Genomic DNA, 20,175 nt, shown 5'->3' with positions numbered 1-20,175 from the left:
TTTTGCGTTAGTATTAAGCATGAATATATATCATATATTACATTGCTTTCCTTCTGCTGCGGGGCAGATTGCACTCTCTTTCCAAATAGGAAAATTGCACAGCCCATGGACTCAAGCTTTTGAAAGCTGTTACTCCCTGACTTCCCACCCCACCCCTGCCCTTCCTCCCAGTCCCTCATCCCTGTTAGAAAAGCCCCCCTCCCCCTCCCAGTAGCCTACCCGAGGTTTAAATAGTGCCACACTCTAAGATTCATGCATTCCTGCACTTGCTATTGCACGTACTGCAGAGAGAGTTGTGCGTGTGAGCCCCTCCCTCTCTTCCCTGCTCTGCCTCAGGCTCTCAGCTTCCTGTGCTGTCCCCACTGTGCACGCTCCCAGCCACCCCCAGTCCCAGACCCATCACTGGTTGTGGACGTCCTCCCTGCGGACGATCTTGTAGATGATCCAGTAGAACATGTTGAAGATGAGGAAGGCCATGGGGAAGCCAATGCGGGATATTTTGTCGATCTTCTTGGCCCTCTGGATGAAGAGTTTTCGCATCTCCTCTGGGGACTTAGAAGGCGCAGCGGCGGGGCTGGTTGTATTGTTGCTGTTGGCACCCTTGACCGAGATGCCGTCCTTGGCCTGCAGACAGGCTGGGCCCATCCCGTAGGCAGAGAAGTTGAAGCGGCCCTCGCCGGCCTCATCCTCCTGGAATAGATTCAACATGGGACTCTACTTAAAATAAGACAGCAGCTGGGCACCCCCCACTTGCAAGGCACTCCCCTGGGGGCCATCACGCCTGTCGGTTTCTCCCTGCCTCTTGGGCCACCAGTCCAGGCTCTGGAAGGCTGTGTGCCTGGTTGGGGTTGTGCCTTAGGGAGGGGTGCCACTTGCATGCTGAAACAGACGCAGACCAGGGGATAGGAATGTGGCCGGGGTCTGGAGACCTGTGTTCAGTGTCTGCTCTAGCGCCTGCTGGCTGTAAGACCTTAGACAAATCACTTCCTTCTTTGAGTCTCAGGGCTTTTTTATTTAATTTTTTTTTTCATTTAAGCAGGGGGTAAGATTCACCCCACTACCTCAGAAGGTTCTTTTAACCATCACAGGTTACAGATGAGCAGATGTACTGAGTGTTATTTTGTTAGAGATCCAGGGGACAATTTGGAGAGATCCCCTGCTTTGCCTCTGTTGCTTCCTTGCCCTCTTCACCCACCCCATTTCCCAGTTAACGTCTCCTCGTGCGCAGGTCGCGGGGAGGAGCAAGTGGCCCAGGAGCAAGCAGAATCTGTGGGCCTCACCTCTTCCACAGGCCAGCAAGGCCACTGCTGCTTCTTGCCCCCATGTTCCTATATTCCTTGCAGTTATTGCCTCAGACATACTTTGGATGTTATCAACTTATCACTCAAAGTCCTTCATCATCTGGCTCCAACTTACCTTCATGCCTTTCCTCCACCCCCTACCATATGCTTTGCAAACTTGCCAGTTTTGTTGCACCTTTTCAGTCATCCCTCCTGCATTTCTACCTCTCTGCCTTATGCTCACCTCTAAAACGCCTGCTGCCCTGACCCTCCTAATTGCTCTTTTTCCCAGCCCATGGTGATCTTTTCCTGACCTGACTCTTGGACACCCTGTTGTCTGCCCTCATCATGTCCAGCTTTGTTTTCTTTCCATGGGATTTCTGAGGTGGCCCTGAGAGTCTCAGCTGAGCTGCTGATTCAGTGGGTGGCCCTGGGGAGTTAGCAGTGCACATTGTCCTCGCCGGTAGTGGGGGCTCGTAGAGCAGGAGTCTCATCTTACCCTGTCCTGTGCAGGATAAGGCCAGTGGGGGCAAATGCAGTGAGGTGGCCGCTGCTTCCTCTCCAGCTCTGGCCACCTAGCCTGGGCCACCATCTGGGCTTGTTGCCTTCTAGCCACAACTCCTTCCTGCCTCTAGTCTGGCTCTCTGCCCTAACTGGGTTGTTCTAACAGTCCTTATTGGTCATCTTTTGTTTGGAACTTTTTATTTTAGTAGGCCATCACTGACTTCAGGGTGATTAAAATCCTCACATGGTGAGCAAGGCCTCAGAGGACCTGGACCCTGTCTGCAACTCCAGTCTCTCTCATCCTCTATCTGGCATTCTATGCTGCAGTTGTCGTAGAGTATTTATACATATCTTAAAGTACCATCTCCTTGTCTTTCACTCTGGGCCTCTGTTCAAGTTGTTCTGTGCCTGGAACATACTTCTAATACCACCCCTGCCTCCAACTCCACTCTCACAGAACTAATTTCTTACTCAGAAGCCTTTCCTGAGTCTTAGGATAGGCTTCGTGTCCTTGCTCTGTGCTCCATAAGCTTCCTGTACATCTGTCCCTCTTTTATTTTTTTTTAAAAAAAATCTCTAATCATGTTGTGTTTCTTCATCGGTGTCTCTCTCTCCTGCCGGACTGTAAGTTCCACCAAGACAGAGGCAAAGCATCATGTTCACTGAGTCCTCAACACTGAGCACACGGACATAGTTCTGAGACAGACGCTAAGGACTCAGGAAATGTTAGATAAATAAATGTTTACTTTTAGATCTTCAGTCCTAGCCACCCCCCCCCACACCCTGCCCGCCTTTTTTTTAATGGCACCAGGAAGATTTGAGACATATGATAAATGTTCAAGAAGTCTTTGGCAAATGAATGAATCTGGTCCAACACCCTCATTGCAGAAGTGGGTGAAAGAGGATGTGTTACGGTGCCTGGCAAATAGGTGCTCAATAAATTTGTCTATGAGTAGGGCAGTGGTAGAGGGTTTGTGCTAGGGACAAGGAGAGGGGTTGGGGGAAGCTGGCCAAATTCCTGGACCCCTGCCTGGAAGTGGGGTTGGGTCCGACTCTTGCTTCTCAGAATAAATCTGCCCTTGCTGCAGGCTTGCGTGCTTGAAAATGTGTTTTCACTGGGTTCTAGTTATGCAGGGGGAAGCACCAAATTAACTTTCTATATAGCTTTGGGTGAATTATTCTCTGCCTTCCTAATTTGTTAAATATAGGAGTGGAAGGGATGGAGGTGTGTACTCCAGGCTCCACCTAGTTAGATGATTATCAATTTTCATACTGTAGCCAGGAGAAAGGAAATTCCTTAAAAATGATTGGAACAAAGGCTTGCTATTCCTATTCTTCCCAGCAGGTGGCAGGAAACGAATGCCCAACTGCGTCTGGCTGGGAAATCTGGTTGTGTGTACTCTAGAACCCAGGGAGGTTAGTAGTGTGCCTGCCCAGTCGGGCTCAAAGAGTTTTCCTAATAATCTGACTAATGAGGCCGGCTAGGGAATTTGGACCAGATGCTTTCTGTTCAACAAATGTGGTAACATGGAAGGATGGTGGGAGTTGAGGAGCCTGGCCAAGATCACAGGCTCTGAGAAGCTCAGGCATATAGCTAGTTACCCGTCACTCACCATCTGGGGATTAAAATACCCCCTGCAAACTTCCTACTAACAGAGGTTTCTGCCACCTAAGTTTATATGCCACCAGTTTACAAGCCAATACCCAGAAGGACTTTCTGCAAAGGAAGCTGGTCTTTATGGTGAACCCAATTTTGTGTCCTTGTAGTTTCTGCCATTTGGGCTAAGTTCAGAGCCCTTAGGAACAAGGTCACACTGAAATGCACACCAGGGGTCAGGCAGGGGAAATCTGAGTGATGAAGTGAGCTAGGCTGAAGAAGCCCTCCAGGTAGAAGGGACTCCGGCAGCCTGCAGAATGCATTCCGTTCCCTCTAGGCAGTTCGTGTGCACCAGCGCTACCTAGGATGTGAATCCAGTGGCACCAGAGGCTGTGACTTTTTTGAGTGAGCGAGAAGTGTGTTTGTTAAATGCTGGCATTGTATTCCAGATTTTTAAGACACTGCTGGTGAAATGGAAGATATTTCCATATTGAGTTGGACCTTCTGGCTATTAGTTTTTGGCCTCTGCCTTGGGATAAATCTTGGTTCTTATTTAAGACCTAGTAAATGCTGGACTATTTTTATCTGCTTCAGGATGGAAACATTGACGAATAGATAAGCAACTGATGGTGAACTGTCAATGTTTTGGGAGGAGTCACAGAGCAACTCCCCTGCCTTTGCTGCCAGTGCCTCCGTGATCCTGGTGACTTGCTCCTCTATGCTGTCATCATTTGCATGTCAGGAGTGGACAGGATGCCTTTGGAGCTCTCCTCCAGTACTGATGTACTGTGAGAAGGCGAGGAGGGAACTGAGCGGGAGAATCTGATCAAATCTGGGTAGTGGCTTTATTCACACTGGCCAGAGAGAAAGCTTTTGTTTTCCTCTAGTGTGTAATGCTGGCTGGGTTCTGGCAAAGGTGGAAGCAGCCTTTGGAAGTACTCTGGGCCTACCATGCCATAGCCTCATCTCCTGGAGGCTGCATTCACAGTTTAGTCTACGCATATAGGCCTCCTGGAGTTGTGCAATGCACACTCTAGAGGCCTGGTACTTGTCAAATATTTTGGATGTAGCCTTCCCAAATAAGTGTCTCTTCAACAAATGTATTCCCTCTTTTAGCAGAAGGAAATAGAAAAAGCAATTGGCCCTGGGGAAAAAGGGAAAATGCAAAGTAAATCCTAGAAATAGTTGTGTTTGGTCAGTTTCTCACTTAGAATATTTTAGAGTCAGAGGGTAGGTATTCAGTGGATAGTAATGGAGGGAATGAAACTAGCAGTCCTTTAAGAAGTCCTATCTGGCTTGCTGTACCCAAGATCATTTCCTCTTCCAATGCAGATACCGAAGGATGGTTGGATCTTAACTCCCATGGACATCTTCTGTCTTTGAATGTCTGCCTTCTGCCTATGGTAAACTTCTGGAAGTTCACTGAATCAGCTTTCTGATGTATAAGAAACATACTGATAGAAATCTATGCCTGTGTAATCATTTTATTCCCTGGCACTTGTGTAACAGGAACAAAACTTGAAGCTGCTTTGGCATCTGATCTAACCCTTGCCACAGTCCCCCATTATGCCCATTTAATCCATTTTACAGATGGAAAAACTGGAACCAGAAGGAGGCTAGCTCGAAGTCACTTACCAAACAGTGCTAAAGAATCATAGTCCTTTGACACTGCCCGTTGTAGCTGGGTAGACAGCTGTTTCAAATAGGTCAGTCTAGAGCCTTTCTGGGTGGCAGGTGTGTGGTGTGGCTTGACAGGCCACAGTGTATGTGTTCTTGACTGCCCTAATCTGTCACTGGAGGAACTTCTTGTCAGGCTCTCTGACTCTGAACAAAGACCTCTTTGTTCATTAGTTTGTTTATCCTTTTGCCAATTTCTTCAACAAATGCCTACTGCATGTTCACTATGTATCAGGCATTGTGTTAGGCACCAGGAATAAAGCTCTGAGCAAAAACAGATATGGTCTCTCCCTTTATGGAGCTCATAATTCAGTGTAAGAGATGAGCATAAAACAATCACATCACTGAATATGTAATTATAAATCTAGGAAAATATTCAGAAGGAAAGAAACCAAGTTCAATTAGAACATGACCTTTGCTAGCACACAAAACATCCTTGTGCAGATTAGGAAAATAGCCCTCCCCCTCCAGGCATATGAAGCAGAATCCCTTTGTTTGGCTGATATTCCATGCCAGGCAGGACTTGGAGAAGAGTGCCTTGTTGGCCAGGGGCCCTTGCAGGATACAACCTACACAGCCATACTTGACAGCCTTGCATAAGAATCTTCATATAGGACCTAGATCTCGTCTAGGGTATTAGGGAAAGATGCCTCAGCTGAGAACTGGAAAATGAGTGATTGGTCAAGACTAAGCAAAGTGCATTGGAAGGGCAATCCAGGAGAGAATGAGATGAGTGTATGTTTGAGGGGCTAGGAAAAAAGCTGGGTGAGCAAAAGAGCAAAGGAGAGAAAAGTGAGTTCTTTCTCTTCCAGGGGAAGGACTCCTGGGGGAGTGGCTACTGGGCTGGGGCATGGAGCCAGTTGCCTCCCGCAGGCTGCAGGCCCCACAGTGCATTTGCTGGCTGGGAACATTACATCTCAGTTAACAGGGTTTAGTGACTTTTCAAAGTGGCCTGCCAAATATTTCTTTATTCAATCCCTCATAAAGTGAGAGAATCCACTCTGGGGGAGGATCTTGCCTTACACCCCTTCCTTGGAGGTAGAAAGCAAAGGCCTAGAACCTAGACATTCTACTCAAAAGGCCTCATCTTTTGTGGAGCAATTCCCTTCTGGAACAACCCCATGAAAAAATGTAGCCTTGCAGAAAACCCCAATAAATAACTCTCAGCCTGGATGCTTAGTGCACAGTCTGTTGCTATCTTGGCCCTATCATTCTGCCTCCAGGTGTAACCTGCTAATTTCTGTTGTGTTATGGTGGGAAGAGTGGTTCCTGTAGATCCAATCAGGGCATCATTTAATATGGAAGGGGAAGTTAGGACTTCTAGAATTTTAATCCCTATTCTATGCCTGCCTTACCCACTAAGAAGGATGGTTCAGTGAAAAAAGTGTCACAGACAAGGGCGCCGGGAGCTCTTCCATTTACTGCCAGCTGCCCCTCCTGAGGCAGTGACCCAAAGGCCTACCTTGTGATGTCTTCGCTTCCTCCTGAATCGGAGCAGCTCTTTGTGCTGCCGAGACACAAAGTTGACAGCAGCGTACTCCAGCAGGGCTGAGAACACGAAGAGCAGGCACACCGCCATCCAAATGTCAATGGCTTTCACATAGGACACCTAGAGGTGGGTGGGGAGAACACAGGACGGGGAGGGAAGGGCAGAGGAGAGCGAAATACTGAGTGTGGCGGAGTGTTTTCTGTGCCTCAGTGACTGCCCCCACCACCCAGCGGCTGCCCCCTCCTCAGCTGTGGTATTAAGGTGGAGAGTACAAGGGAAAACAGAAGAGAAATGCATCATGACTGGACAGAAAATTGGAGGAAATGAAATATGATACCTGGAAGAGTATTAAAGAGCAGAGGATGGTGTATCTAGCATTATCATTAGGGAAACAGAATGGTATGTTTAGTCTTAAGAGTGATAGGAACAGAAAGTTGTACCTAGGATTAAAAGTAAATAGAGGATGTCAGCAAAAATGGCAGAGTAAGAGCTCTGGAAATGTTCTCCTGTGTGAAGGCAATAAGAACACTAGCAAAAAAGCTCAGAATCTACCTTTCCCGAACTCTTAATTAACCAAAGCCTAACAGCAACCCTACAAGCATTTAATTAAGAAAAGCAGCTGTATCTCAGAACAGCAGTTTGGGGCATTTTTTAAAAATTCAACTTTTTTCTTTTTCTTTTAAAATAATTCCACACTTACAAGAGTTGCATCTATAATAGTACAAATAACTTTTTTCCTGTACAGTTGAGAGCAAATTGCCAACATGATGTCCCACTGCCTGTGCTAAAACTAGTGCATAATTGCTACAAACAAGGACATTCTCCTACATAACCACTTTAAAGCATTTTTTTAAAAGAGCTTTATTGAGATGTAATTTGTATATCATACCATTCAAGCATTTAAAGTGTACAACTCAGTGGTTTTTATACAGTTACAGAATTGTGCAACCATCACCATAGTCAATTTTAGAATGTTTTCCTCATCTCAGAAAGAAACCTTGTACCTTTTGGCCATCATTTCCCCAATCCTGTGGTTCCCCTATCCTCAGTCCTAAGCAGTGATTAATCTGCTTCCTCTGTATCTCCATTCTGGGCATATCATATGAATGGAATCATACAGTATGTGGCTTTTTATGCTTGGCTTCTTTCACTTAGCATAATGTTTTCAAAATTCACCCATATTGTAGCATGTATCAGTATTTCATTATTTTTTATGTCCAAGTAATATTCCATTACATGGATATACCATTTTGCTAATCCATTCATCAGTTGATAGACATTTGGGTTGTTTCTACCTTCTGGCTATTATGAATAATGCTGCATGAACATTTGTGTACAAGTTTTCACTTATTTTCCTTGGGGTTTTGTTAAAACCTCCTTTACTCCTGTCCTTCATTCCCAACATCTTGCTAGCCTTGAAAACCAGTGTCCTGGCAGTCATGGGGAGGAGCAGAACAGAATTGCAGCTTCTTTAACACCCCATTCCCCAAGAATTGTCATTGTTTGACCCATCTTGTGGTTCACTGAAAGGCTGCCCTCACAAGGCTACCTTTATTTGACATGACTTGGAACTGGGCTGCTGTGAACAGCCTTTTTCCTGGGGTCATCTGTTGAAAACAAACAGTGGCGATTGTTGAATATCATATCAGCCTGAGGTAAGAGGAACAGTTGAGGCAAACAGGTCGATTAAAAGGCTTGAAAGGAAAACCTGAACAATGTTTTGTGTGCTTCAGTGACTGCCCCCATCACCCAACTGCTGCCTCTCCTCAGCTGAAATATTAGGGTGAAGAGTGCAAGGGAAAACAGAAGAGAAATGTGTCAAGACTGGACAGAATATTGGGAGAAATGGAATATGGTACCTGGAAAAAATACTAAAGAGAAGAGGGTGGTGATCTAGCATTATCATTAAGGAAACAGAAATGTTATGTTTAGTCTAAGAGTGATAGGAACAGAATGTTGTACCTAATGTAAAGGTACATCTACCTAGAGATGTTCATAGGGGGCTTTAGAAAGCTCTGACATATTCCTGGGAATCTATGTGCATGCTTAGGCCTGTGTGCATGCCCAGGGAAGACTCTGACCAATGTTGATGACCTGAAAAAGCAGGAAGTGAATGCAATGGTCAAGTTGTAAACTGATGGGCTGAGTGGTAAAGTTGTGTCCTAACCCACACACATAGTCCCTTGGCAAAGTCTGAGAGGTTTACTATCTAGGCATATAAGGAAATCTCCAATTTTTAGCTAACCAACAAGCTTACTGAGCAGAGACTTCAGTGGCCCCACACAAGAAAGAATACAGACATTACAGAATTATTTCATAAAAGTTACTAAACAAACAACAACAAATCCTGAGGAGAGGGACAATCAGATTTTTGGAAATGTACATTACATTAGGTAAAATGTGTAATTTTCAACAAAGATTTATAAGATATGCAAAAAAAACCACGAAAGTATGGTCCTGCAAAACATTGAATGTTTGTGTCCCCCCACCCCCAATTCAAATGTTGACATCTTGATCCCAGTGTGTTAGTGTTTGGAGGTGCGACCTTTGGGAAGTAATTAGGTCATGAGGGTGGGTCTCATGAATGGGATTAGTGCCTTTATAAAAAGAGACCTTAGAACTGGTTAGCTGTTTTCCCATCATGTGAGGATACAATAAGTCCACAGGTTGTGACTATAAAAGAGTCCCAACCAGAGCCTGACTCTGCTGGTACTTTGATCTCAGACTCCCAATCTCTAAAACTAAGAAATAAATTTCTGCTGTTTTTAAGCTGCCCATTCTATGGTACTTTGTTTTAGCAGCCTATGTTGACTAAAACAGGCCCATATATAGGAAAAAGGCAGCCTAATGAAGCTGCTCCTTAGGAAGCCCAGATGTTGGACTTAATACTTTAAGTCAGTTGTTTTTAAATATGTTCAAAGAACTAAAGGAAATCATATTTAAACAATAAAAGTGTGAGAACAGAAGTATCATTTGTATAGACTCTCATACAAAGTAGAGCATGAGATAGAAATGATAGAAAAGAACTAAACAAATTCTGGAGTTGAAAAGAATAAAATAAATTCAATAAAATAACTGAGCTGAAAATTTCACTAGAGAGGATCAACAGCATATTTGAATGGACAGAAGAAAGAATCAGTGAACTTGAGGAAGAATTGGTGAATTTGAGGTTATCCGGTCAGAGGAACAGAATGAAGAAAAATGAACAAAGCCTCAGAACCCTGTGGACAACTATCAAATACACTAACATGTGTTTAATAGGTATTCCTGAAGGAGGGGAAAGAAGCTGAAAGAATATTTGAAGAAATAACTACCAAAAGTTTACCAAATTTGATGAAAAACACTAATGTATACACCTAGGAAGCCAAATGAACTCCAAGGAAGAAAAACTCAGTGAGTTCCCACTTAGACACATCATAATCACACTGTCAGGAGACAAAGACAGAGAGAGAATCTTGAAAAAAACAAAGAGAATCAACTGATCATGTATAAGGGAGATTCAATAAGATTAACAGCTGATTTCTGTTAGAAACCACAAGTCCTAGAAGGTAGTGGGATGAAATTAAAGATCACCTAAATAAACAAGAAGACATCCTGTGTTAAGGGGTTGGAAGACTTAATATTGTTAAGACGGGGTACTCCCCAAGTTCATCTACAGAATCAAGGCATTTTTAATTAAAACTTCTTTTTTCTGCAAAAATTGACAAACTGATTTTAAAATTCATATTCAAGTTCCTATGGAAATGAAAGGGACCCACAATAGCCAAAACAATCTTTAAAAAGAACAAAGTTGGAAGACTCACACTTCTCATTTTCAAAACTTACTACAAAGCTATGGTAATCAACAGAGTGGTACTGGTATAGGAATAACATAGATCAGTGGAATAGAATTGGGAATCCAGAAATAAACCCATACATCTATTGTATTGATTTTTGATGAGAGTGTAAATTTAATGGAGGGAAAGAATAGTCTCAACAAATGGTGCTGTGACAACTGGATATCCACATGCAAAAGAATGATATCCCTTCTTCATACCACATAAAAATAGATAAAAATGGATCAAAACCTAAATTCAGAGCTAAATTATAAAACTCTTAGGAAAAAACATGTGTAAATCTTCATGACCTTGGATTAGGCATTACTTTCTTAAATATACTAAAAGCACAAGCAACAAAAGAAAAAATAGATAAATTTGACTTAATCAAAATTAAAAACTTGTGTATAAAGGATATTATCAATGAAGTGAAAAGACAACCTACAGAATAGGAGAAAATATTGGCAAATCATACATCTGATAAGGGTTTAAAATCCACAATTTACAAATAGCTCTTACAACTCAGTGATGAAAAGATAAATGCCCCAATTACAAAGTGGAAAAAGACTTGAAGAGATATTTCTCCAAAGAAGATCTAGAAATGGCCAGTAAGCACATGAAAAGAGTGCCAAACATTATTAGTCATTAGGAAAATGCAAATCAAAATCACAGTGAGATACCACTTCACATCCACTCAGATGTCTACAGTCAAAAAGACAGGTAATAATAAGCATTGGTTGAGATGTGGAGAAATCAGAACTCTAGTGGTATTATAAAATGATAAAGCTACTTTGGGAAATAGTTTGGCAAAGAGTTAAGCATATAGTTACTGTATGACCCAATAATTTTGCTTGTAGTTATATATCTATGAGAGTTGAAAACATATGTCCACATAAAACTTGCACACAGATGTTCATAGCAGCATTATTTATAAGAAACAAAAAGTAGAAATAACCCAAATGTCCATCAACTGGTGAACAGACAAAATGTGATATATCCATAGTATGGAATATTATTCAGCAATAAAAAGGAATGAAGTACCAATACATTATACAACATGGTTGAACCTCAAAAACATTAAATGAAAGAAACCAGTCATAAAAGTGTCCAGGCTGTAAGATTCCACTTACATGAGAGGCCCAGGGTAGGCAAGTCTATACAGGTAGAAAGTAGATCAGTGGTGCCAGAGGCTTGTTGGACTGGGAAACAAGAAGAGACTGTTGATGAGTATTGGGGTTTCTTTTTGGGGTGATAAATATGTTCTGGAATTAGATAGTGGTGAGCATGTACAACTTTGTGACTATATAAAATGCCACTGAATTTTACTCTTTAAAGTGAATGGAAGAAACAGACAACTTTCTAGAAAAATACAACTTTCCAAGGCTGACCCAGAAAGAAACAGAAAATATGAACAGAACAATTACCAGCAACAAAATTGAATTGGTAATCAAAAAACTACCTAAGAACAAAAGCCCTGGACCAGATGGCTTCACTGCTGAATATTATCAAACATTTAGTGAAGACCTAATACCCATCCTCCTTAAAGTTTTCCAAAAAGTAGAAGAGGAAAGAATACTCCCGAACTCATTCTATGAGGCCAGCATCACTTTAATACCAAAACCAGGCAAAGATACCAGAAAAAAGAAAATTACAGACCAGTATCCCTGATGAACATAGATGCAAAAATACTCAACAGAATATTAGCAAGCTGAATTAAAAAATACATCAAAAAGATCATCCATCATGATCAAGTAGGATTTATTCCAGGGATGCAAGGATCGTACAACATTCAAAAATCCATCAACATCTTCCACCACATCAACAAAAAGGATAAAAACCACATGATCAACAGCACAATGCCCCAACTTCTGTGGGGCGCAGTGAAGGCAGTTCTAAGAGGAAAGTATATAACAATCCAGGCCTATTTAAAGAAGGAAGAACAATCCCAAATGAATAGTCTAAATTCACAATTATTAAACTGGAAAAAAAAGAACAAATGAGGCCCAATGTCAGTAGGAGAGACATAATAAAGACCAGAAAAGAAAGAAATAAAATGGAGAAGAATAAAACAATAGAAAAAATTAGTGAAACCAAGAGCTAGTTCTTTGAGAAAATAAACAAAATAGACTTATCAAGAGAAAAAGAGAATCTACACACATAAACAGAATCAGAAATGAGAAAGGAAAAATCACTATGGACACCACAGAAATACAAAGAATTATTAGAGAATACAATGAAAAATTATATGCTAACAAACTAGATAACCCTAGAAGAAATGGACAACTTTCTAGAAAAATACAACCTTCTAAGACTGATTCAGGAAGAAACAAAATCTAAACAGACCAATTACCAGCAATGAAATTGAATTGGTAATCAAAAACTACCCAAGAACAAAACTACCAGATCAGATGGATTCACTGCTGAATTTTATCAGACATTTAGAGAAGATATAATACCCATTCTCCTTAAAGTTTTCCAAAAAATAGAAGAGGAGGGAATACTTCCAAACTCATTCTATGAGACCAGCATCACTCTAATACCAAAATAAGATAAAGACAGCAAAAAAAAAGAAAACTACAGACCAATATCTCTCAAGAATATACATGCAAAAATACTCAACAAAATATTAGTGAATAAAACCGAATTAAAAAATACATCAAGAGGATCATACACCATGATCAAGTGGAATTCATCTCAGGGATGCAAGGATGGTACAACATTCGAAAATCCATCAACATCATCCACTACATCAACAAAAAGGAGGACAAAAATCACATGATCCATCTCCATAGATGCTGAAAAAGCATTTGACAAAATTCAACATAGATTCATGACAAAAACTCTCAACAAAGTGGGTATAGAGGGCAAGTACCTCTGCATAATAAAGGCCATATATGAAAAACCCACAGCCAATATCATACTTAACAGTGAGAAACTCAAAGCTTTTCCTCTAAGATCAGGAACAAGACAGGGATGCCCACTCTCCCCACTTCTATTCAACATAGTACTGGAGGTCCTAGCCATGGCAATCAGAGAACACAAAGAAATACAAGGCATCCAGATTGGTAAGGAAGATGCCAAACTGTCACTGTTTGCAGATGACATGATATTGTACATAAAAACCCTAAAGAATCCACTCCAAACTACTAGATCTTAATTCAGCAAAGTTGCAGGATACAAAATTAATACACAGAAATCTGTTGCATTCCTATACACTAACAATGAACTAGCAGAAAGAGAAATCAGCAAAACAATTCCATTCACAATTATATTAAAAAGAATAAAATATCTAGGAATAAACCTAACCAAGGAAATGAAAGACCTATATTCTGAAAGCTACAGGACACTCTTGAGAGAAATTAAAGAAGATACCAATAAATGGAAACACGTCCCATGTTCATGGATAGGGAGAATTAATATCATCAAAATGGCCATCCTGCCTAAAGCAATATGCAGATTCAATGCAATCCCTATCAAAATACCAAAAGCATTCTTCAACAAACTAGAGCAAATCATTCTAAAATTCATATGGAACCACAAAAGACCCCAAATAGCCAAAGCAATCCTGAGAAGGAAGAATAAAGTGGGGGGATTTTGCTCCCCGACTTCAAGCTCTACTACAAAGCCACAGTAATCAAGACAATTTGGTAGTGGCACAAGAACAGACCCATAGACCAGTGGAACAGAATAGAGAGTCCAGATAATAATCCAAGCATATATGGTCAATTAATATATGATAAAGGAGCCATGGATATACAATGGGGAAATGACAGCCTCTTCAACAGCTGGTGTTGACAAAACTGGACAGCTACATGCAAGAGAATGAAACTGGATCATTGTCTAACCCCATACACAAAAGTAAACTCGAAATGGATCAAAGACCTGACTGTAAGTCATGAAGCCATAAAGCTCTTAGAAAAAAACATAGGTAAAACTCTCTTGAACATAAACATGAGCAACTTCTTCATGAACATATCTCCCCAGGCATTGGAAACAAAAGCAAAAATGAACAAGTGGGACTATACCAAACTAAAAAGCTTCTGTACAGCAAAGGACACCATCAGTAGAACAAAAAGGCATCCTACAGTATGGGAGAATATATTCATAAATGACATATCCGATAAGAGCTTGACATTCAAAATATATGAAGAGCTCACACACCTCAACAAAAAGCAAATAAACCAATTAAAAAGTGGGCAGAGGATCTGAACAGACACTTCTCCAAAGAAGAAATTTAGATGGCTAACAGACACATGAAAAGATGCTCCACATCACTAATCATCAGAGAAATGCAAAGTAAAACCACAATGAGATATCACCTCACACCGGTTAGGATGGCCAACATAGAGAAGAACAGGAACAACAAATGCTGGCGAGGATGCAGAGAAAGGGGAACCCTCCTACACTGCTGGTAGGAATGTAAATTAGTTCTACCATTGTGGAAAGCAGTGTAGAGGTTCATCAAAAAACTAAAAATATAAATACCATTTTACCCAGGAATTCCACTCTTAGGAATTTACCCTAAGAATGCAGGAGTCCAGTTTGAAAAAGACATATGCATCCCTATGTTTATCGCAGCAGTATTTATAGTAGCCAGAATATGGAAGCAACCTAAGTGTCCATCAGTAGATGAATGGATAAAGAAGAAGTGGTACATATACACAATGGAATACTATTCGGCCCTAAGAAAGAAACAAATCCTACCATTTGCAACAACATGGATGGAACTTAAGGGTATTATGCTCAGTGAACTAAACCAGGTGGAGAAAGACAAGTGCCAAATGATTTCCCTCATTTGTGGAGTATAACAAGGAAGCAAAACTGAAGGAACAAAATAGCAGCAGACTCAGAGACTCCAAGAAGGAAATAGTGGTTACCAAAGGGGAGGGGTGTGGGAGGGCAGGTGGGGAGGGAGGGAGAAGGGGATTGTGGGATATCATGATTAGTGCACATTGGTGTGTGGAATCACAGGGATGTCAGTGTAGCACAGAGAAGACAAGTAGGGACTCTGTGGCTTCTTACTGTACTGATGGACAGTGACTGTAATGGGGTGTGATGGGATGTGATAATAAGGGTGAATGTAGTAACCACATTGTTTTTCTTGGGACACCTTCATAAGAGTGTATATCAATGATACCTTAATAAAATAAATAAATAAATTAAAATATCCCCCCTCCACCCACACAAAAAATTGAAAGGAATATGAGGTTGAGTGTTAATAGCAAATGAAGTTGTATATCAAATCTAATTTTAACCACAAGTGGAACAGAATATTGAGTCCAGTATAAATTCTAAGTGACAGAGAGTGTGGTATCAATATACTAATATAGAGAGTGGAGTAGAATGTTTACTCTGACATAAGGAAAGGGAGCAGAATTTATGTCAGTTGTTACAGTTGAACAGAGCAGAATGTGTTGTCTGGTGCTAATAGGAAACAGAGAATTTGATTTCAAGCATTTATAGTGAATGTTGCAGAAAGTGAAGCCTAGTGTTAATAATGCAAAGGACAGATTGTTGAGTTGTTATTGTAAGGGTGAATGGAGAGAGTGGTGTCTTGTGTTGATGGCAAATGAAGGAAAATGTCATGTCTCACATTAAAAGGTAATGGAACAGTCAATGTCATGAAACAAAACATGGAGAGACTATTTTAGATTAAAAGAGCAACCATAAGCAATGTGAATCTTTTTTGATCCTTGATTGGGTCCCTAATCATGTTTACTGATGACTTTTTTTGACAGTTGGGAAAATTTAAATAAAGGTGCTATATTAGATGATATTGTGGAACAAATTATGATTCAGTAGTTATTGATATATAAATGATACATAATACATTGACATTCAATTTATAAATAGTAATTATTAAATTAATGTCAATTTCAGATGTGATACTTTCAGTGTGATCCTTATTCCTTATTTAGAGGTGACCTGTCATAATGTCTGTAACCTTCAAATGATTCAGCCAAAATTGCATCTATTTACCTATGTATCTACCTACCTACCTACCTATCTGTCTGTATATAGAGAAAGATAAAGTAAATGTGCAAGATGATAACAACTGGAATCCAAGTGAAGGGTATTAGGGCATACATTGTATATTCTTTCAACTTTTCTGTTTTAAAACAAAAGTTATGTGCAGCGTCTGTTGGAAATGGTGCAGAATGTTGCATTTAGCATAAGGCTGAAGGAAGCCGAGTATGGTGTCTGGCAGTAATAGTGGAGCAGAATGTTGTGTCTAGTGTTGAGTGAATAAAGCAGAATGTGGTTCAGATGATAGCAGTGAGTGCAGTAGAATGCAGTGCCTGGCATTAAAAGAGAGTAAAGCAGAATGAAGCATCAAGCATTCACAGTAAAGGGAGCAGAATGCGGTACCTCAGGTATGGGCAAATGGAAGAGTATGTGGTGTCTGGCATTAATAGTAAATGAAGCAGGGCATTAATATCTAGTGTTAAAAGTAAATTAAACAGAAGGTGAGGTTAACAGTATAAGGCACAGAATGTTGCATTTATTGTAAGGGTGACTGGAGGAGAATTAGTGTTTGGGGTCAGTAATGAATGAAGTGAAATTCTGTGTCTGGTATTAGAAAAATGGAACAGAAGGTTGTGTCTAGCATAGAGTGAATGGAGCAGGATGTGTATCTGGCATTAATAGTGAATGGAGTGAAATGCTATGTCTAGTGTAAATAGTGAATGGAGCAGAATATGGTTCAAGAGTTAATAGTGAATGGAGCAGAATGTGCTGTTTTAGCTTAGAAATGTCAGAGATTGAAGTAGGTGCAGAAAAGGGTTAACATAGCAGACATGAAGCTGCTCTCTTACAAGCGACCTGCTTGCAAGGTTGGCCCTTGGTTGATATGTGGGAACTTGGATTTTGGGAGTGTTCCCACTTTCTCTAACTGATAAGGGTCCTTGACTACTTGTGCAAACAATGTGGCTTATGCTGAACATCAGCTTTCCTTTTGGGAGTCTAGAATTTTGGGTTTGTACTAAGCAGAGGTACTGGCATGATCAGCACCCAGTAAAAACCTTCAATACTACATCTTAAATGAATCTCAAAACAATTTCTCTCTCTCTGCAGAAACAGTACACTCATGGGGCTGCCTGTGTGTTACTGGGTTGAGAATGGGCTCTGTGTGGTCCCTCACGGGAGGCAGAGAGCAAGGAGGCCTGCAGTGGGTTCCTTTAGACGCCACTCGTTTCCTTTCCTTTACCATCCAGCTGTGTGTCCTTAATACATCACTGTAAGCAGTCTGAGCGGTGAATGCATGAAGCACTGAATCCTTGAGTCCTTTCAAAGCTCTGAATGTCAGGGTGGTCTTGGAGACCCCCAACACAACATGTCTACCATTAATGGTCAGAGGAGTGGGATGTTGTATTTAGCACAAAAAGTGAATGCAGGAGGAGGTGGAGTTGCATTAATAGCAAATGAAGTGGAATATGTCTAATATTGGTAGAGAATGGACCATAATGTGGAGTGTGGCAACTGCATAGAACATAACATTGAGTCTGGGGGAGAGACTGGATGGACCAGAATGCTGGATCCTGCCAAGTGTGGTAGGTAAGAAATACTAATTCTCTGTTTTCCCTTTATCTCAGGCAAGGTAGGGAGATGAGTGTGCTCCTCACCTGTCCAGGTGTTCTGTGCTCTCAGGTAGCAGGCCTTCCTTACCTTGGGCAGGGACGCCCGGGAGCCAGAGCTCTGGGTGGTCATGGTGAGCACGGTGGTGATGCCCAGGCCCACGCGGGCGGGTGCGGCGTCCATGTTGATCCAGAAGGAGATCCATGAGAGGATGACGATGAGCAGGCTGGGGATGTACATCTGGATCAGGTAGTAGCCCATCTGGCGCTCCAGGTGGAACCGCGCCTCGATGCACGTGAATTTGCCTGCAAGAAATGGTCATGGGAAGGCAAAGTAGCTCGGTGGGCAGGAACAAGGCCTTGAGGTCAGAACAGCCTTGGCTGGAGTCCTGGCTCAGCCTCACACCAGCCATGTCCTTAGGCAAGCGTCTGAACCTCTCTGTTTCCGTTTCCTCATGAACAGCAAATCGGGGATCATGGTAATAATCATCTCCCCTACCCCACATGGTCACTATGATGGTAAAGTGGGATGATGCCTGTAAAAAACTGGGGCTGGCCTCACACGCCAGGAGTGCTGTGGAAGGGCAGCTGCCAGTGTCCTCATCATCACCGTGTTGTTGCCCAGAGTGAGCCTAAGAGGACCGTTCTTTACCCCTCTGCCAGTTGCTCTCCCAAAGTGTGACTTGAACCCGTTACTTCCTCTTGTAAAGCTTTTCTTTCCTTCCCTCTCTCCTCATACAAGAAAGTCCCCATTACCTACAGGGAAAAGTGCCAGCTCTTCAGTGTGCTGGACAGTGAGCACTGCCCAGTTTCCCACCCCATTTCCCTTCTCTCCTCACCCTGATCATGCCCCCTCCACTCCATCTTTTGCCTTGGGCACGTTCTGCATTTTCACTTCTGAGCTTTTGATCCTGCTAATCCCTCTGCCTGGAATGCCCTTACGCCTTCAACAGCCAAAGAGGTCCTCCTTCTCCGGGGCAGTTTAACAGTGAAGTCTCCACCAGGCAGACCTCTGCCCCCCACCCCCTCCATATGCTCCTCCATTCCGGTCAGTTCTATGATCAGAATCCGTAAGGCATAATACAGGGAGTGACAGGCAGGTCCGTCCTCCTCTGTCCTCTGCACTGGACACTGGGTGGTGCGTCTCCTCCCCATCTGTGTCCCTGGAACTGGGACGGGGCCAGTCCCAGAGTGGGGTCTCTGCTCTTGTCCATGGAAGCACAGCTACTAGGAATTTCCTGGTGCTCCCTGGACTGTGTGCGCCACATGGGCAAGACCTTGGTCTTTCCTCCTTGTGTCCACAGGGCCAGGCACAGAACCCAGCTCTCACTTAAATGTGAAGAGCAAATGAGATCATGAATGAGAGACACTGTATAAACAATAAAGGGCTGTGGTATGTGAGAGTCAGTTGTGATTGTCTGATTCATTCATTGTTCTCATGGCTGCTAATGGGAGTACCATTATTTCTCTCTTAGTTTCAGCTTGCCCAGGGATGAAGAGAGTGTCTTTGGAGGTTCTGAGACCTCTCTGGGGTCCATCACCCAGGAAGGGGCAGCTGTTCTAAACTGACCAGAACCCAGGCTGCCTGCCCTTTCTCTGGGTCTTCTGCTTGCACCAGAGCCCACAGTGGTTTCTCTCAATTCCTCTCCTTTACCAAATGCTCTCCTTGGTCCCTGTCTTCAGCTTATTTTATGCCTCCACTCTACCCAGCTGGGTTCAAACAGCAGCCTCCTACCCATCCCTCCAGCTGTCATACTGAGTGATGGATTCTTCCACATGCTTCCATGAGCTCCTTTCCAGCCTGAGACAGGGCATGCAAAGCCAGGTGTGAGCTGGCCCCAGTTCATTCCTATATCCAGTCTTCCAACAAAGGCTGTGCTGGGCATGGGTGATAGAGAGCTGACCTGGACAGTCATAGTTTTCCACCCTCTCCCAGCTCACAGTTTAGTGGACCCTTTCCAATTTCACTGTTTACTGATCTTCAGTGTGACCTCTTAGCTCCCTCCTGCTGAGGTCTGACGTGAGCATTCTCTGTACTTTACTGTTGCCCTCTCAGGTATGCTGGCTACTCTATATCTGTGCCACTGCCAGATACTCTCCTAACAGCAGCTCCTCCCTTCTGCCCTAGGAATAGGGTCCGTTTTGAGTTGGGCATGTTGCTTCCTGGAATAACGACCATCTCCCAGGTTCTCTTGACATGCAGTGTGGCCTAAGCTTCAGTTGCTTGCCCCACGAGGTG

The 20,175-nt window shown here is 42.5% G+C and overlaps 1 protein-coding gene across 1 annotated transcript in view; it reads right to left on the bottom strand.

The window, feature by feature from the left end:
• Positions 1 to 225: 225 nt before the first annotated feature.
• GLRA1 (glycine receptor alpha 1) overlaps positions 226 to 20,175 on the bottom strand; it is a 57,160-nt gene continuing 37,210 nt past the window's right edge. Inside the window, exons 7-9 of the mRNA XM_037015821.2 lie at positions 18,028 to 18,242; positions 6,521 to 6,667; positions 226 to 690 (exon numbers count right to left, since the gene is read on the bottom strand). Coding sequence (XP_036871716.1) covers positions 400 to 690; positions 6,521 to 6,667; positions 18,028 to 18,242 — 653 coding nt within the window. The 3' untranslated portion in view covers positions 226 to 399. The remainder of the gene's footprint in view (positions 691 to 6,520; positions 6,668 to 18,027; positions 18,243 to 20,175) is intronic.

This window comes from Manis javanica, chromosome 1 (genome assembly GCF_040802235.1).
Source record: "Manis javanica isolate MJ-LG chromosome 1, MJ_LKY, whole genome shotgun sequence".
NCBI lineage: Eukaryota > Metazoa > Chordata > Mammalia > Pholidota > Manidae > Manis > Manis javanica.
The sequence above is the reverse complement of the archived record's forward strand: the minus strand, read 5'-3'. Positions and strand labels throughout refer to the sequence as shown.